This window comes from Panthera pardus, unplaced genomic scaffold (assembly GCF_024362965.1).
Source record: "Panthera pardus isolate Hobbes unplaced genomic scaffold, ASM2436296v1 HiC_scaffold_16, whole genome shotgun sequence".
Lineage (NCBI taxonomy): Eukaryota > Metazoa > Chordata > Mammalia > Carnivora > Felidae > Panthera > Panthera pardus.
This window is the reverse complement of record NW_026526721.1, coordinates 74,390,501-74,414,182: the sequence shown is the minus strand read 5'-3', so window position 1 is coordinate 74,414,182 and position 23,682 is coordinate 74,390,501. Positions and strand designations below refer to the sequence as shown.

The window sequence follows — 23,682 nt, the reverse complement described above, 5'->3', positions numbered from 1 at the left end:
CACAGGAAACAGGTAGTAATGAAAAAAAGATAACATTCCTGTGCTCAGAGATTTTACATTTTAATGACAGAGGAAAGATTTGAACAAAAGCATATATAACATGCTGGGTGTCAATAAGCGCTAATAAGCAGACGGAAACAGGTGAAGAGGTATATAGACTAAGTTGGGGAGTGTGGGGTTGCTGCTTTATGGAGAGTAGCTGTGGAAGATCTTTCTAATAAGATGACTGAGATTTGAACTGAGGTCTAAAGGAAGGGAAGCAATTAGTCATTTCGAGGAATGGTATTTTCATCAGTGGGATCAGTAAGTACAATGACTCCAGTATGCCTGATGTGTTTGAAAAACGTATGACTAACGTAAAGGAAGAAGTGAGAAATAGATCAGGTTGGACTTTATAGAACATGATTCAGATTTTAGATCTGACTCTAAGTGTAATGGAAAGATTTAAGCAGAGCAGGGAGTTTTGTTTAGAAAGGATCATTCTGGCTGTGTTGATAAGATAGCAAGTGGCAAGGAAAGGGGTGGGAGAGTTCATTCAGAAGGCTATTTAACAGATCACGACTAGGTCATGGACTTGGACTAGGGTGGCAGGATGGAGGAGGTGAGAAATGACCTGATTCCGGGTATAGTTTGATGGTGGAGTCAACAGGATTTGTTGATGGATTGAATATGAGATATGGAAGAAAGAGAGGGGTCAGATGTCTCTTACAATGATGAACAGAACAGACAAGGGTCTGACCTTAGGGGGTTTATCTACTGGTGGGATAGGCAGCCAATAAACCAGCAAACAAATATATGTGATTACAGTTTGTGATCAGTACTAAAAAGGAAACAACAGAGTGCTATGCTACAAAATAACAAAGGATCTCTTTCAGTAGGGCAGTCAGGGACCATCTCCCTAAGGAGGTGGTATTTAAGCTACGAAGAAGAAAGAGAAGGGGCCCTCCATGCAAAGACGCAAGAGTGGAATGTGCCAGGTGGAGGCTCCGGTAAGCACAACAGCCCTGAGGTCCCTTGGCTGCAAAGCAGGAAAGCCCCAGGATTTGCAGCACTTCTGACCAACCCTTAAGCTTGTCGTTTTGTTTTTGTTTTCCCTAGTCTTACATGCTCTAGCACAACAGTTTCCAAGGTATGATCTGTGTACCCCAGAGTTCCCCGTGACCCTTTCAGGGAGTCCACAAGGTCTTAACACTTTTCATACTAACGCTGAGTCATTATTTTTTTCTTTTTCATACTAATTCTTTCACAAGTATACAGTGTTTTCCAAAGGCGACAGGACTTGTGATACGACAACAGGCTGATTCCAAAGCCGGTATGAGAATCCAGCTGTCTTGTACTGAGCCAGATGTTAGAGATTTGAAAAAAAATGGGAAGCAATGCCACTTTTACCACTGTGTTATTTTTGCCTTGTAAAACAGTTACTTTTTACAAAATTATTGTAAAACAGTTATTATTACTTTATACTAATAAACATTATGTTTATACAAAGGGCATTATTAATATTTTAAATAATAGATATTTTAAAAATCGCTCTGTATTGATTTCTAATAAGTGTCAATAGATATAGCTCACAAAAACAAAAGTTATTTGGATCCTACATAATTTTTAAGGATGTGAAGCATCCTGGGATGAAAAGTTTGAGAACTACTGCTCAGTATTAATGTTAACACTCTCAAATTCATACTTGACCTCTAGATATAAAATCCGCTTTGTACCTAGAACTTTCTTTAAAACACAATGGTAAGAATTGTGAAGACTACTTGAGTGTTTACTACATTCTAGGCATGCCCTAAATGCTTTATAATATTTTAACTAGTTTAATCCCTTCAGATAAACCTATGAAATGGGTACTTTTATTCTATCCATTTCACAAAGAAGAAGCCAAAGCACAAAGACATGAAAACCTGTCCCAGATCACACAGCTATAAGTAATAGAGCTAGGATTGGGACCCAAGGGCAGTCTTGCTCTAGAGGCACCATTCTTAACCATCCGTGGTAATTTAATGGGTGAACAAATAAATGAAGATTTAGCCATAATATTATGTAAACTTCACTTGCAGGGGTTCTCAGTAGCTCTGACTCACTGGGAGATCCATGTCAGGCAGGGTGGTGCTCGAAATATCACATACAGAAGGAGCCCGAGGCAGGTGAAAACCTTGGGGTAAGGAGTGCTGAGCAGCAAGCCCAGGAAATTCACCTCTGATGTCAACTCCCACAGGCAAGCATGAATCAGGACTAGGGTCAAGGCCACAAGGTTTAAAGCTGTGCAAAATAAAAACCTGCACAGCGAAGGAAACAATCAGCAAAACTAAAAGGCCACTGATAGAATGGGTAAAGATATTTGCAAATAACATATCAGGTAAAGGGTTATTATCCAAAATCTATAAAGAACTTATCAAACTCAACACCCAAAAACCAAATAATCCAGTGAATAAATGGGCAAAAGACATGAATAGACACTTCTCCAAAAAGGACATCCAGATGGCCAACTGACACATGAAAAAATGCTCCACATCACTCACCATCAGGGAAATACAAATCAAAACCACAGTGAGATACTGCCTTACACCTGTCAGAATGGCTAATATCAACAACTCAGGCAACAACAGATGTTGGCGAGGATGTGGAGAAAGAGGATCTCTTTTGCATTGTTGGTGGGAATGCAAGCTGGTGCAGCCACTCTGGAAAACAGTATGGAGGTTCCTCAAAAAATTAAAACTAGAACTACCCTACGACCGAACAATTGCACTACTAGGCATTTATCCATGGGATACAGGTGTGCTGTTTTGAAGGGACACATGCACCCCCATGTTTATAGCAGCACTATCCACAATAGCCAAAGTATGGCAAGAGCCCAAATGTCTATCGAGGGATGAATGGATAAAGAAGATGTGGTATATATATATATGTGCAATGGAGTATCACTCGGCAATCAAAATGAATGAAATCTTGCCATTTGCAACTACGTGGATGGAACTGGAGGGTATTATGCTAAGTGAAAGTCAGAGAAAGACAAAAATCATATGACTTCATTCATATGAGGACTTGAAGAGACAAAACAGATGAACATAAGGGAAGGGAAACAAAAATAATATGAAAACAGGGAGCGGGGCAAAACAAATATGGAGAACAAACTGAGAGTTACTGGAGGGGTTGTGGGAGGGGGGATGGGCTAAATGGGGAAGGGGCACTAAAGAATCTACTCCTGAAATCATTGTTGCATTATATGCTAACTAACTTGGATGTAAATTTTAAAAAATAAAAAATAAAATTAAAAAAAAAATAAAGCTGTGTCGGTACTAGGGACAAAACAAGGGAAGGAGTGAACTCAATCATCTCTCAGGAGAGTGGTCCCTGTCCCTCTGTTCCTAGGTGTCGCCTCTGCAGGGAGGGCTTGGTTGAGATTAGAAAAATTTCCTTCTCTCCTTCCACCCCACTCAAATAAGAGTGAATGAGTGAGTAAGAGGATTCCAGACAAACAATAGGGGGGAGGGCTGGCGTGCCCAGGACTCAATTTTATTTCCTGAAGGGTTCAAGGTTCATAGGTGGACCACTTGATTTAATGGCGTCAGGTTAGGGAAAATACCCACACCAGAGTAAATTTTACAGTAACACACTTTACCTGGTAGATTAAACAATCACACGTGGTTGGTAGACTTTAGCTTGAAGAGTCTAAATTAAGTCGTACAAAAATTCATAAATACACATTTATTAAAGTCAAATATAAAGACCAGAAGTAACAAAGGATAAAAATCAAATTATATTTACTGAGCGTAAATATAATTTGTAATGAGATTTGAAAAACGGTATTTAAAGTTTTTCTGCTTAGCAGAAAAACTGGATAATGTAATTACAAGGTGAAAGAGAATTTTTTTTATATGAAAACCCATGGTGTCCTCTGTCACAGGCCACATAACCTCTTTCTCTGCCTCCTTCAGTAAGAGGAGCGCAGCCTCACAGGGTCTGTATTATGCAAATGAAGTAATGGATGAGAGGAGAGGAAACTCAGAGAAACCTACTTGTTTTATATTGGAAAGAGATAATCTAACATGGATCCTCTCCTTAAGAGGTATTTGAAGCCTTCTACATGCCCCCCCATCCCATTCCCATCCCTAACCTACAAAGGCAGGTGCCATCTTAATAGTCTTGTCATACATGTATTTAGTTCTAAAGATACATTGTTTGGTTTTGCATGTTCCGAACATTAGGTAAATGACATCAGATAGTGTGTGTTCTTCTGCAACGTGCTTTGGACACTCTAGTCTCAGTTCCTGAGACTCATCTGTGCGGTGAAGCTCATTTTTCCTAGCATGCAGGATTCTAGTTTAGGCCTGAAGCCTATTTTCTTCGTTCTTTCTCCTTTCGACTGACATTTTGGTTCTTTCCAGTTATTTTGCTTTACGTGCACTGATTCTGTGGGCACCTCGTACATGAATCTTGGTGAACACAGATAAGAATAACTTCAGAATATATATCTGGGACAAGAACTGCAGAGTTATGCAGGGTGTATGTTTTCAGCCGCACTCCATAATGTCATTTGCGTAATCAATTACTGAGAGAAATGAGCTAAAATCTCCCGCAGTGATGATGAATTTTAAAATTCCTCTTTGCAGTTCTAGCAATTTTCGCTTTATAGCTTGAAAATGAGAGATGATTCCCTCACATTCATTGTGAATTTGTGAATAATGATGTTTGGATTTATTTATATTGCCTTATATTGTCTTATTTTACTTTTTCTGTGGACTTTCCCCCTCTTTCCTAGATTTCTTTCTGATTTATTGACATTATGGTGGATTTTGTTGTTGCTGTTGTTAAAAATGGGATGCAATTATTTCTCTCCCTGTATGCAAATCCCTTTGGCAGTAAGACTGTATTTCCTTCCATCGAGGTGAAAGAGAAACTAATCCAGTTCTAAGTCTAGGCTGGGAGTCAGCAAACTACAGCCCATAGGACAGATCTGCCATGCTATTTTTGTAAGTAAAGATTTATTGTAACATAGCCACACTCATCCATTTACGAATTGGTTATGAATGCTTCTTGAAAAATAGTAGAGTTGAGTAGTTCCAACTCTTCAGTAGTATGGCCCACAAAGCCTAAGATATTTACTGTGTGGACCTGTTCAGAAAAAGTGTGCCAACCTGTGGTCTAGGTCTCAAGAGGACTGTCACTCATTCTATTGGAACTTGTCCAGTTGCCATGTGTATGAGAACAGGTAAGTCCACTGGGAGATGAGTGTCCATGTGGAGCAGAGATGAACAGTCCTGGGTAAGTCCAGCTCGTACTAGCCAGCCCCCAGAGACCAAGCCCCCAGTGATGTCACATATATGATCCCACCCAAGAACCATTAAACTAGCACGGGTTAGCAGAACTGCCTGATGAGCAATACACAGGTTCATGAGTGACAATAAATGATTGTTTTAAGGGGATATGTTTGGGGATCATTTGTTACATAGCTAATAACAAAGCTATGGGGTTTGCTGTATTTTTTCTTTCATTTCACTTCTCCCTCTAGCAATTGAAAGTTATACTTTTATTCTGTTAGTGCTCACTCTAAAAACTTCAATGTGCAAAGTTTAAAGTAAGTCATGATTTTTTCCTTCTTCATAAACAATGCGAGGACCTCAGAGGACTTTAATGCTGATCAGGTGCTCCCAATTTACATGCTACTATCGTACAGAATTTTGGTTCTATTTTACCTATTTAACTCAACAAAATAGACATTATAACTATTATTTTATACTGTTGATTTTTGTCTAGATTTATTCATATATTTATCTGTCTTTGCTCATTATTCCTTCTTGCACCTTAACCTTTCTATCTTTTTGAATGTCTTTAGTAAGAGTCAGTTATTGGCACCTTTTCTCAGGACTTTTTCCTAAAATTATTTAATTTTACCCCTTAAATTGGAAGATACTTTTATGAAGTATACAATTCTGGATTGATAGGTTTTTGCTCTCAATACCTTGAAGATATTATATATATATAAATTTTCCAGCTGCTTCCAGTTCACTACTAATTCCTCTTAGAAAATCTGCCTTTTCTCTCTATAGGGATATAATCTGTCTTCTCTCTTTTTGTCTTTGTCTTCTGTTGTACTACATTTACTTGTGGATTTCTTTTTATCCTTATATATACTCTTCAACATTTGTTCAGTTTTCTGAAATAAGGTCTAGTGGTCTAGTTTTGTTTTTTTTTTTTTTTTTTTTCGCTTATTTATTTTTGGGACAGAGAGACACAGAGCATGAACGGGGGAGGGGCAGAGAGAGAGGGAGACACAGAACTGGAAGCAGGCTCCAGGCTCTGAGCCATCAGCCCAGAGCCCGACGCGGGGCTCGAACTCACGGACCGCGAGATCGTGACCTGAGCTGAAGTCGGACGCTTAACCGACTGAGCCACCCAGGCGCCCCAAGGTCTAGTTTTTTAATACATTTGAAATACTTTTGGACACTAAGTCCTCACATATTGACTCTCTCCTGCTGCGTCTATGCTCTTCTTTTATAACTTCAGGTAGACATATGCCAAATTGTTCACTCTCTTCCATATCACTTATTCACACTCTCAGAACTTCTATTTTTCTCTCTGAGAAGCATTTGAATATTTTTTTCTACTTGCTGTTTACTGATTTTCCCCCCATTTATGTTAAATCTGCAATTTCTATCCTCCATGGCACCCAATATCATGCAATGCAAAGTATATCATGTGAAATACATTAAGATTATGGGGTGCCTGGGTTGCTCAGTCGATTGAGCGTCTGACTTCGGCTCAGGTCGTGATCTCGCTTTCTGTGAGTTCGAGCCCCGCCTCAGGCTCTGTGCTGACAGCTCAGAGCCTGGAGCCTGCTTTGGATTCTGTGTCTCCCTCTCTCTCTGCCCCTCCCCCACTCATGCTCTGTCTCTCTCACTCTCTCTCTGTCAATACTAAACACTAAAAAATTTAAAAAAAAAGAAATACTTTAAAATTGTGAAAAAAAACACATTAATAAATACATGAATCGATATGTGGATATAAACTTGATGTTGAACGATAGAGGCTCTGAGCTGATGAGTCGAAAATCTCTGAGGTCTTTGGATCTATAATAAGAATCTGCATGTTAACCAAGCATAGCCAAAGACACGGTACTTTTACCTAAAGTGTATGTAGATGATGGTGTGATGATTTAAAAAAACCCAAATATTTATGAAGGTATGGATCGCTGAATTAAAAAGATGTGGTCCTTCTCCCTGAGAACGTTGGACTTGGGTCCAAATAATATAAAGGCAAGTATTATTCTATCTGTGTAATATTTAAAAAAATTTTTTTAACGTTTATTTATTTTTGAGAGATACAGAGACAGAGTGCGAGCGGGGGAAAGGCAAAGAGAGGGAGACACAGAATCTGAAGCAGGCTCCAGGCTCCGAGCTGTCAACACAGACCCCGACATGGAGTTCGAACTCACGAAAGTGATCATGACCTGAGCCGAAGTCGGACGCCTAACTGACTGAGCCACCCAGGCACCCCATCTGTGTAATATTTTATGTCCAAAACAGGCTCTGCTCAGAAAAGATTGAAATCACTAACATAAACGTGTGTTGTAATCCTTATCACAAGTGAATTGTAGTAGTGTATGCATTTCCTGAAGAGATTCAAAGCTAAGTCTCCTTTTTGGTCATCAGCACTCACCATAAATGAATGATTCTCCTAGACCATTGTCTATAGGGAATGATCCTTCTTAGTGTAACACTGGCTGCACAGTTTGCTCTCTTAAGCTGCCTTTGCAACTCCTGGTCATTCCACAGGGGATGGCCTCTTTGTCACTCAGAATCACACGTCACTAAGGCTCCAATGAAACCACCAAAGCATAATGGGCCTAAAAACAGTTTCCGTCTTGTAATTTCACATGATCTTCACAAAAACTGGGATTTCTTCAATCATTTGAATGAACTAATAGTTAATAGGGTAAGGAAGTGTTTAGCTTTCAGAATGTTCATAAAAATGAACCAGATGTGATAAAAGTTCTGAAAGCACTACAGAAAGAGAAAAGTACTGTAAAAACAAAAGACATTATTTTCATTATCAAGGTGTTAATATTGAAATTGGTAACATATAGCAGCACAGTGAGCACTTGGCATTTGTTTTTCTTCCTTTGGGCAACTATAAAAGCTAAGAGAGTAACATTGTAAAAGTTTCTCCATAATCATTGTAACATTTTTAATTAACACTCTTTTTTTTAATATATACATGGAGAACTAATACATCACAGTAGCATTCAGAGAAATAAGACCTTATTTGGTTTTTAACCCTTGGAGAATTAACAAGTTCAAACACCATGGAAGAGTCAGGGATAAAACTACAGCATGTATTCACATGAATATATGTATTCACATATATTCAAAAACATGCTCCTTAAGCCAAAGAATTAAGAAAGGACTCATTTGAAAAACCACACACAGCTGCATGTTGGTGTGTAAGTTGCAGTCAATACTCCTTGGATATGATATGGGGATGATCCCCATTGTCCACATTAGCCTCTGCAGAAGTTTTGCTGAACGCTCTCCCCAAGGAGCATTTCTGCATTTCGTCTTTGGGCTCATACTCAGTGGTGGTAAATGGATTAACACAGCAGTCTCTGATAGTATGATAGATGAAGTCGGAAGAGCAATTTTCTAAACACCCTTTCCTTACTTGATGGATGCTTCCATTTCCATCTCTTCCCTCGGGGCTCTTTGTGTGCAAAATCGCTCTTCTGAAAGGAGTTTTCGCATGCTATTAGTACCTAGTGGATTTATGATGTCCTCTCATGCAAACAGTCTTTCTGCCATTGTGTGGCTAGAGTCTGCTCTGGTGTTCTACGCAAAATGCTATCCTACTTCCCTGATTAACAGCTTACACTGGGTTGACATTTTAAAGTATGAGACACAGTTTAGCTCCCCCAAACAACAATTATGTTCTAATTAGGCCCAAGTGCAGTCAAAACTCATTATACACCTTGAGAAACCTTTACTTTCTTGGACGTTCAGTTGAATCCTGTGGTACTCCATTGTTACCACCAGCACCTCAACCTTAATTCTACTAGAAACCCCAGCTGGGAGCAGAGTATACATTCTGACTACACTAATTAGCATGCAGTTCTCCTCTATGACCTCTCTCCTTTGAACCCAGAAGCACTTGGGCCCCTGTGATGGATGAGAAAGAAGTTGGCAAGAATAATGACAAAAACATCAAATTTGGGAGGGAGAAGTTTTTGGTAAACAGTCCATGATTTTGATGTGAGGTGGAGATTTTAAAATAGTTTGCATCCAGTTGAACTAATTATTTTCTGTTACTTTTTCCTCACCTTCTTTATTAAAAACATCCCTGGTAGCAGAGAGTCGAGGAGAGGGTTAGGTGCTTAAATAACAGAATTAAAAAAAAACAAATTAAAAATTGGGGAATCCCAGGACCAGCTTCCAGCTGAAGATTTTTGAGAACAATTTCCTTTCTGGCAAGTCCCCTTATCACCTGGCCATGGGAGGGAGCAGTAAGGTGACAGAAATGAATACAGACAGCAGATTCCTAAGGACAGCCCCTTCCTAAATTTTCCTGGTATCTCACAGACGGTAAGAAAGAGATCCAAAATTTCATACTCATGAATAGAATATGGAAATTTATTGAAAGCGAGAGCCATTATCTGCCAAAAAGTTCCTTCAAAGAAGTGAAGAAACATACACTAAAGAAAGGTGTGGTTTCAGCCACTGGCTGGGGACTGAGGCGCTGAAATCTTTTAAGTATCAACGCACCACAGAGTGGTCACCGTGAAAGACCCAGCGGAAGAGGACACATTATGTGTTATGTTAGTAAAAGATACCATGGGGATGTTGTCACGGACCACAAGCTCACCTTCAGTGCTCCCTGCAGTGAACTTCTCCTGAAGTCCAAATGCCATCCCCATAGGAGGAGGAGAGGAAAGGAGAATCTTGAACTGATAATATTTTAACCCACACTGAACTGGCGCTATTAGAGTGGACTGGACAGTTAGCCTGCTTTTAGATGGGCTGTGCAATGCCAAGTGAGATCAAACTGAGTTGCAGGAATAAAGTTCACCAGAGTCCTCTGGATTGCAGTAACTGAAATTTAAGATGCTTACATTTATGTTTCTTTGGCTTCTAAAGAACATAATAGGTTACCAAGATGAAGTCAAACAGTCCTTTTAAGGAAAATGTATTCAATATGGGGGATTAGAAGAGTTGGCAAGAGAATTATAAGAAAGCTTATAAAATGTTTGCCATTTTTAGGGAAATAGTAGATTCAGAATAGGAAAAACGTGTATGAAAGCCAAAGGGAACAGGACCTGGGACCGTTTAGCATTGAAAAATTTATAAACTTCAAGATTTTTAAGAGGCGATTCCACAAAAGCAAATTCCCATGAATTTTGGGACAATTTGAATACAAACTAAGCCTGAACCGTGGTGGAAGGAAAAGTACTGGCTTTGGAATGGAGAAGAAATAAGGATGAATTAGTAATGGGTTGTGGAATCTTAAAATGCCCAAGTCTACAATTTCCCTAATTTATACCTTGTATAAGTAACACGAGTCTGTCACAATACAGTCTGTGTGCTTCAACGGACTCCCTAGCAACTCATGAAAAATGGCAGAATGATGTTCCATCAACCCAGACAAAGGATATTTGCTGGAGGAAAATTGTATTGATGTGAGAGAAAAAGCCCTCAATGGTGAGGCCAATATATTCTGTTTAGATACTCCTCAGGATCACATTTTATTGAATATTACCATTTCACCTTTTGTTACTAGGGAAATATCAGGCTTAAAGCATATTTTCAGTGAACTGTGTATAGTGGAAGAATAATTATTTGAAAATAATTTTAGCTCTGGATTTAATGACCAGACTCTATTTCTCAACATGTTATATTAGAAAAACAACTAGAATTTAACAGCTTGTCTTTTTTTAAGATCCTAATTCCAAAATTGAATGCAGCTGCTTGTTTTTTACTGTTGTCTTGAATATTCTCTCTCTCTTTTTTTCCATGTATTTCAATATTTTTTGTTTTCTGAAAACAAAGGAATGGACTAAAATGAAATAAATCCAAAAATGTTACCTCAAATGAACTTTAGCTCAGACATTTCTAGCAAGTTAATGCCATCTAGTACTAAAATGTGAAATTTACAAAACGTGGTGAGAACATTTCGGTCTCTATTGCTTCTCCCTCATTAGAAGGGAAGAGCCAGTTCAGGTACTATTTGATATCCCTCGTTTGCTTTTCTGGGCCAAAGATTAAAAGCCTTTGGCTTGGGCACATGTGAACATGTTTTCCGGTCATTGTGTGGAAACTCTTGCAAAGTACTGAAGAAATCTTTCATACCTCAGTACTCTGAATAGCACCTTCCCCATCAAAGCATGCTTACCATCCAAAGGAGCACCGAACAAAGTCATTGGTAAATGAAAAGGCTTGCAGAGGGCACTTGACCTCTCAGCCAATGGAGCAGTTTCAGCTGTCTGGGGCTTGAACTTCTTGTTCCTTCTCCTTTCTTCCGTTTTACTATCTACTCTCACCCCCTCGCCACCTTCCCGCCCCCTACTGGAACAGAAAGAGCTGCTCCTAAATGTGTTTCTTGTCCCAAGCTCTCTTCCTTTTAATCCATTGGATAGTTTATTTTCCCAGAACACTTTTCTACCATTTTATTTTTGAAAATGATTAATTTCGATGTAGAGTCTTCACGGCACAGTCCCAAGCCTAATCTCACTTCAAACTATGTCCCAGGAAGGGGACATGAAAGAAGCTGTAACCACAGACGGCAAGATCTTTCAATGACCAGTTGCACTGGCCTTTGTTCTATGTTGCATCTAGTGCTAAAACTTCCTCCCATTCACAGCTCTCCTACTCCATCTTTCTTCCCATGATCTCAAGTCTTATCCATGACATTCCTTCTTTTCTATACGGTAGCCTCACCCACACTTCCCCAGACGCAGTCAGTAATAGTTTGTAGATGGGCATCTCGGTGGCTCAGGTTAAACATCCAATTCTTGATCTCGGCACAGGTCACAATCTCGCAGTTGGTGAGTTTGAGTCCCATGACGGGCTCTGCTTTGACAGTGCTGAGCCTGCTTGGGATAATTTCTCCCTCATTTGCCCCTACACCCATGTGCTTTCTCCTCTTTTTCTCAAAATAAACTTAAAAAGTAAAATACTCTATTATTTTATTGCTTGAACACTCTAGGTAGTGTGGTGTAATCCATGATCTAAGTTTCAAGTGACAATGATTCCTGTCTAAAATTCTTTACATTTTCTTTATTTCAGTGGAAATAATATACCCTTACTATACTATTACACTTAAAACCTCCCTATCATCTTTTCTCAGAGTCCAGGCAAATAATATCTCATCCAAATTAAGGCTATTAACTAGAAGTTTATTGCATCTGTTAATCTTCCTGTTTTGTAAGAGAAGAAATTTGTATATGGGATCTCAGTGAGAACTAATCAATGTCGTAAAGTTTACTTGAATTCCATACATATTCAGTGCTTCCTACATGAAAGTGACTGTCTTAGCCAAACTGGAGAATACAGAGATCGATAAGATACAGGGTCTCGCCTTCAAGAAGATGAAATCAAATGGAGGAAAGGGATGAACACGTCGTTACTATATAAACTGGAGAAGATAGATGGAATAGACACCTTTTTTTGGCCGAACAGAATAAGGATTAAGGATTCTTGAAGGGAGTCGGATTTGAGCTGGATTTAGAGGATTTGCAGGATTTTTCAGGGCAAGTCAATCCCGGTGGAGGCAAATTTGAGTGTGTTTCCCAAACTAATGATTTAAGGGCTTATTCCTCCATCTGAATATTAGCACCTCTTGAACTGGGATCATGATTTACCCTTTTTCCATTACAGTGAAATCTCTTAATTTTTTAGCTTAGACCTGGCATATTGTAAGTTATCAATAAATATTTGTTGAATAAACCAATTGACAGTTATTAAGCTCTTACAAAATTTTAATGCCACGATTGTCTACAAAAGACTTAATTTTCACTAAAGCTATACCAAAAGTCATGTTGAAATATTAAAAATTCAAATAGAGGCACCTGGGTCGTTCAGTTCGTTGAGTGTCTGACTCTTGGTTTCAGCTCAGGTTATGATGTCACATTTTCCGAGCTGGAGTCCCCCATCCAGCTATGCACCGACAGAACAAAGCCTGCTTGCAATTCTCTCTCTCCCCCTTTCTCTTTCCCTTCCTCACTCATTCTCTGTCTTGAAATAAAAGAAAAAAAATTTTTTTTTAAACAGAAGAAATTATCAGGAGATAATGGAATCTTCTATTTTCTGACCTGAGATAGAAAATAAAACTTAGCAGGAACTTCTTTATTCCTCATTATTTCTGCCTTCATCTGTTGACATTTCGTGTTTGCTGTTTTATAAGGTTCTCATTCTCAGTCTGTGCCTTCACATCCTCTGGATTTGGGTTCTCTGACCACGGGCCTCATATCCTCCCACAGTGTGTCCTTTAAAAATGTTCTAACCCAGATTTGTGAAACCACAGAAGGAACAAAGGAGTCAGCCTTCAATTCAACTTGAATTCTGGCAGCTATGGGATTTTTCATACCTTCTTCTGAAATTAGCTTGACTATCATGTCCTTTAAGAGACGGGATTCTGGAGCCATGTGAGCTTGAGTTAAAATTCAATCCCTGCTTACTAGATGCGATCTTGGACAAAAGTCCTAAAGTGAACTAAAGATATGAAGGTGAGAATATGTCTACCAGAGATTGATGAAAAAGACTAAAGATGTGTCAAAAGCCCACATACCCTACAGTCCAGCTCTGCAGAATTGCCGGGACTGAACAAGACAGCCAGGTGTTAGGAGACATGAGGTTGCAAAGTGGACAATGGCAACCAATCTCCTTCAGTCCCTCTTTCCTCTTTCTAACTTGCAGGTTGTGAAGGGAGAATCACTCCCAGTGGCAGTGCACTCCAATTTTAAATTTTATACAGAAAATCAATAGGAAAATAGAATTTTTTTAAAGTTACTTTGCAACCGATCTCATTGAAAAAAATCGATCTTGTAAAATAAAATATACAGCACTTAATTCTCTCACTGGTAACTATGAATGTGTGTGTGCATGCACACGTGTATGTGCCCACTCGTGTGCATGCACATATATTTATTGAATAGGATTCAGATTGATTTGGTGTACTCCAGATCTTGGAGCTTAGGGATTTCACCTCTATTTCTAGATGTTCATGTGGTTTTAAAAGCATGCTTTCACTTCTTTACCAAAAAACATATAGTGAACCCTTTTTAGTTTTCAGCTGTATACTCTTAGTTCTAGAATTTATCTGATTATACTGACTGTACTATTCAGAGGTATAGAACATACACAGAAGTGTGCAGTGGAAATTAGAGATAATCTGCTCAATTTCCTAAGTTTATTCTGGGAAAATTATAGTGCAGAGAAATTTACTTGAATTTCTCAAGAACACAATTCTCAGAGTAGAGGTAAAAGGAATACAATATTTCTCAACTTTGGCTGCACATTAGAACTATCTAAGGAAATTTCAACAAATTTATGCTTAAGTTGCACACCAGACAAGTGAAATCAGAATGTCTGAGGGTGAGACCTTGGCATTAGTATTTAAAGCTTCCAGTTAATTCCAATGGGCAAAAGGAGGTTATACCTATTGCCCCATAACAACATGGCACTATATTTCTTTCTGTTCAGTTAGGTCGCCAGTTAATGGAAATTCAGATTCACATATAGTTGCTTAAAGAATTCAGAAAAAAGAAGGCATAATTCCCATAAGCCTTAACCTTAACTTTCGTTTTCACTGCTGACATCTACGCTCACTTCCTGGAGAAAATTTTCTTGCAAAAACCTCCTCACTCTTTCCTGGAACATGCTACCAAGCTAATTTTGTTCACAGTCTATTCTACAGTTTTCTCTGAATGTCCATTGCCCACAAGACAAAGTCCTAAATACTCCACCCTAGCATTTAAGATGGTACACTCAGACCTTTATCTTTCCAGCCTCATTCTCCAGTCTGCAGTCAAGTAGACCCACTCATTTGCCCCTCCTCACAACCGACTTGTGCAGAATCTCTTCTACATGCCCTCTTTCCTTCTTATCTGGGCAGAAGTCTTTCAGCCCTTCAAGGCTGCAGCTCAGATGCCATCACTTCCATGATGCCTTCAGCCATCTGCCCGCTCAACATTTCTACGGCATTTCAATACCATACATCTTACTTGATCATATTTTTATTTCTTTGACATATATATATATTGGACTGTATGGTATAGTTTTCACTTTTGTAACAGATTTTCTTCCTTTGTTAGGTTATCAATAACCTAGTGGAACACAGAGACAGAGTTTTATCATATATACTCATCTGCATAGTAAGCCCACGCATGATACACTTCGACTGAACGAAAACTCCTAAGAAAGAATGCCACTTGTGTAGCAGGGAAAGTTGCAGTAAGTTAGGAAAGGATAATCTTAAAGAAGTGTATTAGAGCTCTATTTTTGCTTCTTCTGCAGGCACTTCTTTAGCCACCAAACTGCTATGTATTTACTGATCCCTACATAAGAGACTTTCTTAGTACTTTTCTTTTCCAGGTGAGATGTATAAAAGTGCAGAAAATAAGATATGTTTGGAACAACTTAGAAGGACAGTTCCAGAAAATTGGGTAAGTCATTTCAGTAATTTCATCTGAAACAGAGAAACTTATCTCAAAAATATCATTTCTAAATAGGTCTTTCTCATTATTATTATTTCAGTTCTTTGGAAGACTGGCTCAGTTCTGCCAAGATACATCTGAAATTTGGATCAGGTCTAACAAGAGAAGAACAAGAGATTAGGTACCATGCCTACTGTTTTCTACATCAGCTCAAGAGGATGGTTGCCATCAGCCAAATAGAGAGCCTAGAAAATCATTATCTTAGCTGGTCAATATCAGAAAACTTTGTAATGCTCTATTCAGTATTGTTAGATTCAATGCATGCACATACCTTCTCTTGCTTCGTCGGATCAGCGTTGTGGGGGAGGTAGAATGAATATCCCCATCATTCCAACATAATACATGAGAAATCTGAGGCTCACAGAGGTTCGATGGCCTGAACAAAGGTCACATGGATGGGAGGTGATTGAAGAGCTGAGTCTCACAGGTTTAGTCCTCTTTCTACTCTACACAGAGCTTCTCAAGGTTATAATAATGGGGTTGAACCAGTTTGGGTTGTAATCAGGAAATATATTTTATGCCAAGATCACATAGTTGAATAATAATTTCAGAGCAGCAGAAACTGTTGTGCAAGAACTGCAGCTCCATGATTCCAAAGCAGTTCCAGGGCAGAGGAACCAGGCTGAGGAAGAGCACAGTGTTGAATGTCAAGTCTATCAGTAATTCACTGTGTGGTTTTGAGCAAGGAACTTCTCATCTCCGGGCTTTGGTTCCCTAGTTGTTAAAAAGGGGAGGAGGACTTTGGAAAGACCTTGCTGGTCCTAAGTTTCTGTGATACTCATATTCCCCTGCACCCCCATTTTCCAGTACTTTGAAGGGACCCAGAGCCTTTCAGCATCCGCATCACCTAGAAGCTTGTTAGAAATGCAGAATCTTAGACCACACATCATCCCTCTGAATCAGAATCTTCACATTACCAAGATCAGGAAGTCATGTGTATGAACGCTAAATCTCAGGAGACACTGCTCTAATACATTTGGCCAAGCTACTTGATCTGAATATCTACATAGGAGGCACAGAGAGTGTGGTCAGTGTTCCCAACAGCAAAATAACTCATAAAGGGTCCTTGCTCTGCATAATCTAAGAAATATACCTCTAGGTTTTCAGTTAAAGGGTGTATAACTTTGTGTATAGAGCTGTCTTTGAGATCCCAACATCTTTTTGCTCACATTAAAATAAATTCTACAGCTTCCCAGAACTAAACAGGAGTAGGAAGGTAGGTCCAGTACTTCTTACTAGTAAAACTATTTTCTTGCAATGATCTCTCCATCCCACGTCCACAGAGCCACAGTTGGGGACAGAGTTGAGAGAGTGCCAATCTGGAAACTTACTTGAATGAGGCAACCACTAATATTAAATACCCAAATTGCCATCAGGGAAATATTTAGACCTCAGGAAGAATCTAATTTAGTAGATGCAATAGGATCATGTTTATTGTTTTTGTCCTTGGGAACCACCCCCTCCCCACTCAGTTATTTTGAGAAGGATGGAGATATTATGGAACAAGGGAGGCTTACCTTGACTGGGAGAAAGTGAATAGGCCTTTTTTCGAATGAGTGAAAAATGAGCTTCATTTTTATTAGTTGTAACTGACTGACCTATGATCTCTCCCTATAGGAGGTTAATATGTGGGCCTAATACTATCGATGTTGAAATCACACCAATTTGGAAACTACTCATCAAAGAGGTACGCAGGACTTACTCTTGGCGCTAAATAGAGGCTAAAGGAGTTCTAGTCAAACAATCAAGAATGCTACTTGTTAATAAGTAACCGTAATTTGTGATATTTTAAAACAGTACAAAGGATAGATTCTTCATATCTCTTTTCTAGTGTTTTCCTTGGAGACCATCTTTTGCACATGTTGCCTGGCACAGTATAATGACACTCATGTGTCTACTTATCCTTTAATAACTGGGTGCACCTCTTCTCTTTCTTTCTTTCCTTTTTAATCCAATGTTTCTTAGCCTTTCCCAACTTTGTGAAACTAAAATAATAATTAAAAATTTAAAAACTCAAGACATTTCTTATGGGCAACATAATTTCCTCAGCATTAGCCTTATTAGTTCTCTAGATCTCAATGTTTGTGTGGGAGGGAAAAAAAGGACTTGACCATCATTTGTTAAGTTGAATTTTTCCTCTTTGAGTCTACCATTGAGCTTATTTTTCATTTTGCAGTGATTATTATGAAACTATAACCATACAGCTGTACCCTGGGTCTTTTTCTGAACTTTACTTCTACTCCTACTTGTTTTTGAAAAAACTTACTAAACCCAAGGTATTTTCTCAATATTTCTATAAGAAAGGAAGCAAAAGAAACTGATAGGAAATGTTTCTGTGTGCTCCTTCCCCAACCAGAGGCAAAGATTACTGTTCCCATCTTAGACAGATGGAAATCAACTGGAGAGCATTTGAATAAGGGTACAAAATGTCTTAAACCAAAGCAGGCTAACAACTGTGGAGTTAGCCTCTCCCTTCTTCCACAGTGTCCTAGATGTTCAAGGACAGTTTCCCAGTTTCAGCTTGGCTCTCTACTAATGAGCAAATGTAGTCTTCAACTTATCCATAAATCTAAGTACTTTGATGGCTTAGAAGATGGCAGATGCTGTGTCGAAGGGAAGAACAACAGACTCGAGAGCATTTTAACTCTGTAAACCTGAACTAAAACTTCACCCTTCTGAGGGCCAGTACATGTGAACTAAACCTCATAGTATCCACACCCTACACCCTTGTGATGGTCATCATGAGGACCCACGAGACACTACTTTGTGAATGATAAGGTGCAGCAGTGATTAAAAGTAAGTGCTCCAGGGTCAGCTCCCCAGGTTCAAGGCCTACTCTGTGATTTGTTGCAGCTGTGTGACCTTCAGCAAGTTTCTCAAGAATCTCATGTCTCAGATCTCGAGATCTGAGTCTCAGCTTCTCCATCTTTGCAATGGAGATAAGTAAAAGCTTCTGGGTAATAAGGTAATTATGGAAATTAAATGAGAAAATTCAGGTAAAGTTGCTAAGCACAGTGTCTGGCACGTGACAATTGCTGAATAAATACAGTAAGAATGAGAATATTGTATGGGGTGGTTGGTGTCACAGAGAGGCTTTTGAAAGCAAACAAGTCAATGAATAGCTCAGGGCGAAGACTAAATATCCCCATTGCCTTCCTGTTTTTGTGTCTGCCAACAGGTTTTAAATCCATTTTACATATTTCAACTCTTCAGTGTCTGTTTGTGGTTTAGTGAAGACTATAAGGAATATGCTTTTGCCATCATAATCATGTCCATCACGTCCATAGCGTTGACGGTATATGATCTCAGAGAGGTGAGTTTTTCCCCCACCAATCTTGTGGCCACAGAAAGGGAACAGTAGGACCTTTATTGAAATACTGTTAGAAAGAAGAATCAGGAAATAGCCATTGCCCACTCCACAATAAATGAGACCAAGTTTGTAAATATCTAGCACAAATATTGATACTCAACAACGTTAGTCCTTTTCCTTCTATTACATCCTGATTCCTAACCTTCCAAGTTATTTTTCCTCCTCTCTTTAGTTTATTCAGGCTGATCAGCCAGAGGAATTTACAAATATCTATGAATTGTGCATAAGTGAAAAAATATGTACAGAGAATACTGTCGAATCTTGAAGATGATGGGAGAGGGTGCAAGGTGGAAGGGTCTGTTTCATAATGACTCTTTGCCTTTTCTAGTTGGTCAGTACTTATTTGTCAAAGCCTGAGTCCAACACTAGGCTTTCTTTATACCCACGCCAGGGGATCTAGGTGCCGTTGGGAAAAAGTCCTGTAGAACAGATTGGTTGATGACACTCTAAATCCATGAATTCCATCCTTATCTGGGCAAGCTTTCTGTAGGTCCCTGGTCAATGCACTGTCCCATTCTCAAAATTAAGAATTCACACCAAATATTTCTCCATGAGAGAGATCTCCTGTTCATCTCATAGTCCACTTCTCTAATTCAGCAGATAATCTCACCACTTGTTCCACAAGGAAGATAGAAGCCAGAAGACAGGAATTTGCTCAACTCCCCACTCTCCAACTGTCAAAGGACTCTGTTTCTGCCTCCCACCCGCCCTGCTCTCCCGTTATGGAGGAGAAAGGGCCCCTGCCTGTGCTTGCCAAAGCACCCTCTCTGACCTGCTCAGGGTGCTTCTGTGGTCCTTCAATGACCTCCTCACTCCCTCCCCCAAGGGCCTTTCTGTTAGCATTTAAATGTGCTCAAGTAAGGAAGCAACCATTTCTTTTTACCCCGCTTCCACCTGTAGCTACCACTCTACCTCTCTTCTCCCTTTTACAGCAAAACTTCTTTATGTGTGCTTTTGTCACTTATTGATCTCCTGGTCTCTTCTCACTATACTGACCTGATTTCCTCTCTGGTGACTCCATTAGAGAACTCTTGTTAAGATCACCACTATAATCTTAAGGCCATAGGTGGTTATAACATTTTTTTTTTAAATTCCTTTTTAAGGGGCGCCTGGGGTGACTCAGTCAGTTGGGCATCTGACTCTTGATTTCGGCTCAGTTCATGATCTCACGGTTCGTGGGATTGAGCCCGGTGTTGGGCTCTGAGCTGGTCCTGGGGCCTGCTTGGGATTCTCTCTCTCCCTCTCTCTCGGCCCTTCCCCTGCTCACATGCGCGCTCTCTCACTGTCTCTCAAAATAAATACATAAACTTTTTAAAATAAAAATTAAAAACTTCCTTTTTTTAAACTAGTTATTTTTTTCTTAATAGAAAGAGTAATATATGCACATGATTTTTTAAAAGTTCAAATAGAACACAACGGTATAAATAAAAAGTAAATATCCCTCCCAGTTTGGATCTCCCAGTATCCAGGTTCCCTTTCCAAAGGCATTCACTGAGACCAAAAGTTCTATGACCTTGAGCAGTATTAAACACACAGGCACTAATTTGTTTCACACAAATGGAAACACTATGTGCACTGTTGTGCGCTCGCTCCCATTTTCCACCTAATATATGTTAAATATCTTTCATGTCTGCCCAAATATGTTTTCTCTAGATGCACCATAATTTTTTAAACCAGTCTGATGTTGATGGATAGTTAGATTATTTCCAGTCTTTTGCTGTTAAAACAATCACAATTCTTGCACATGTATCTTTTTACACATCCACATATATGTGTGTTTATAAATATATATAAATTATGTGTATTTATATTACACATGCATATGGATATAACAAGTATACATATGTGTGCTTATATATATTGACATAGAGACATAAAATTTTTATACCTGAAATTACTTAATTATAAACTAGGTATATTGTTTTCATAGGCATCCTCAAAAGGCATCTTAAACAAGTAATACTAATTTACACTCCTCCCAACAGTAGAGGAGTGTTGGTTTCCCTTATCTTTGCCAATATAAGTGACAATAGAATTGCATAACTTCAACAGCATGTTTTCTATTACAAGTTGAGCACTTGCTCATGTCCTAAGCTATTTGCATTTCTTTCACTGTGAACTGTATTTGTGTCCTTCATTAATTTTTATTGGACTTTTGGTCTTTTGTTTGTTGATTTCATGGTCTCCCTCCTACCGCGGACACTTTTTTTTTTTTTTTTCTTCACGCTGCAGCTTTTATTAAACTTCTCAGTTGCAATTGATAGTTAACTGCTCCGTTGCTTCTTTTTGAAGCGCTCTTTCCCTGAGACTTCAGAGACAACACACTCTCCATCCTCTCTAGTTGCTCTTTTTCAATCTTTTTTATAGTTCATCCTCCTCTAGTGGCCTTTTGTGGGGGAGGCAGTGTCTCAAAAGCAAAACAATATGCAAACTATACAATGTATACTCTACCGCATATACAATGTATGTTCTATCTTTCTCTTCCCCTCCACTTGTGCAACCACATTTATTTCTTGTGTTTTCTTCAGAAGAAATTTTTAGGCAAGTCAAGCAAATGCAAATATATGAACCTTGTTTTTCCTTCTTTCTTATGTAAAAGGTAGCATCATTATGTAATCTCCAACCTTGCTTTATTATTATTCATAATAGTATGTCTTCATGGCCTTTTCATGTATGTATATTGAGAGATTCTTCACTGTTCTGATAGCTGTATATACCAATGAGTTCTAAAATGACTTTCAAATTTGTATATATTTCCAGCGCAAACATTTCTTTTGAGTTTGAGACTCATAGATGCAACAACCGATTTGATTCAAAGTCACTTATTTAGGGAAGTTTTCTATTATTGCTTCTATGGGCTGTATATTCTCCAAAAGCATACCTTTTTTTTTTTAATTATTGATTGTAATGATACATTTACGTTTGTGACTATTTGATAAATATATTTCTCCCAGTGGTTTGTAAATTCCTTGCTAGTAAGAACTATATCTTTTTTTTTCTTTTTCTTTTTTTTTTTTTTTTTTGAACATTCTATCCCCACCTCTTAGCATAGTCCCTGACACATAGAGTGTGTGTAATAAATGCTGAGTGGATGAAAAAATGAATAAAAGGATACATTAATAGCAAAACAGTCTTTCACTATGTGTTACTCTATTAATTGTTCTTAGGACATATTAATCAGATTTATAAATGATTTATGCTAGAAGGTTTAGGCGGTGTCATAAATGGCAAAATCAGAAGAAAAAAAAATGAATACACTAGATGATTAGGAGTTTTAACCCCTAGAAACAGATAGTTCTTTTACACAACAGTTTCTTTCTTTTTTAAAAATGTTTATTCATTTTTGAGAGAGAGAGAGAGACAGAGACAGAGACAGAGACAGAGCGTGAGTGGGGGAGGGGCAGAGAGAAAGGGAGACAGAATCCGAAGCAGGCTCCAGGCTTTGAGCTGTCAGCACAGAGCCCGACGCGGGTGTTGAACCCACGATCTTTGAGATCATGACCTGAGCTGAAGTCGGCCACTTAACCTACTGAGCCACCCAGGAACCCCTCTTTTACACAACACTTTCTTTAAAAATGTGAAATCAAATGTAATTTTATTGTGTTTTTCTTTTTTATCCTCTTATTGATTCACTGTCAACGTCCTGTGTATTTCATATATTAAAACAATGTATACTATGAGGAATAGTAGGCACCACTAAAACTCCTCATAAAGTTACAGATTAAGAACTCTGATGTGGAATAACTCAAAACTGAGATATTGCTTAGCTCTCAAAGCTATTTAGGTATGAACATTTATCTTGAATGACTCAAGTTCTTGATGTTCTCTGCTGAAAGAACTAAATACAAATTTATGGTCATCAAAAACTACTTTGAGTGAACAGAGCATGCTGGGAAATTTCTTTCTATCCAAGAACACATACTTCTTACTGCTGGTGAACAGCACAGCAAGTTGAATGACTTTTCAGGTAACTAATAGGCTGCTTGGTCTTTCATTTTTAGCCAGTGCATTCAGTTGGGAACAAGTCAGTGCTCTATCTTTAAAGAGACTAGCACTTTACTGAATTAATACCTGGGACTTCTCCTCAAGTAGAAAAGCCTTTTTTCCCATTTTCCTTTCTTCTTTTTCAGCAATCTGTAAAGCTCCACCACCTAGTTGAGTCACATAATAGCATTACAGTCTCTGTATGTGGGAGAAGAGGTAAGTCTCATTATTTTAGATCTGTGTGTTGTTCATAAGGAATCAAAACGGGATTTAAACTTGTATTCCTGGTTGTTGCTACTACTTTCCTCTTCGTGTGTGTGTGTGTGTGTTTCTGGTGCACTTACTTAAAGGAATGAAGGACTTGAGATGTTTTCACCTTAAAAAGAACTTTACTGAGGTAAAATTGACATACAATAAGCCGAACATATTTAAAGGATACAATTTGATAGATTTTGACTTATGTACATCCTTGTAACTATCTATGAAACTATTACCACAATAAAGATAATGACTATCCATTGCCCCCAAAAGTTCCTTCTGTCTGTAACCTCTCCCTACCCAACCCCATCCTCAAGCAACTGCCTTGCGTGTTTAGAATTTTATATAAATGGCATTGTACAGTGGGCAT

The 23,682-nt window shown here is 38.7% G+C and overlaps 1 protein-coding gene across 2 annotated transcripts in view; it reads left to right on the top strand.

Annotated features, from left to right (window-relative positions):
• Nucleotides 1-23,328, top strand: part of LOC128777272 (probable cation-transporting ATPase 13A5) — a 67,462-nt gene extending 44,134 nt beyond the window's left edge. Inside the window, exons 7-8 of one of the 2 annotated variants that reach the window (XM_053903537.1) lie at nucleotides 18,879-19,013; nucleotides 23,201-23,328. In XM_053903537.1, the coding sequence (XP_053759512.1) occupies nucleotides 18,879-19,013; nucleotides 23,201-23,308 (243 nt within the window). In that variant the 3' untranslated portion in view covers nucleotides 23,309-23,328. The remainder of the gene's footprint in view (nucleotides 1-18,878; nucleotides 19,014-23,200) is intronic. The other variant, XM_053903536.1, reaches the window with a different exon arrangement.
• The last annotated feature ends 354 nt before the right edge of the window (nucleotides 23,329-23,682 follow it).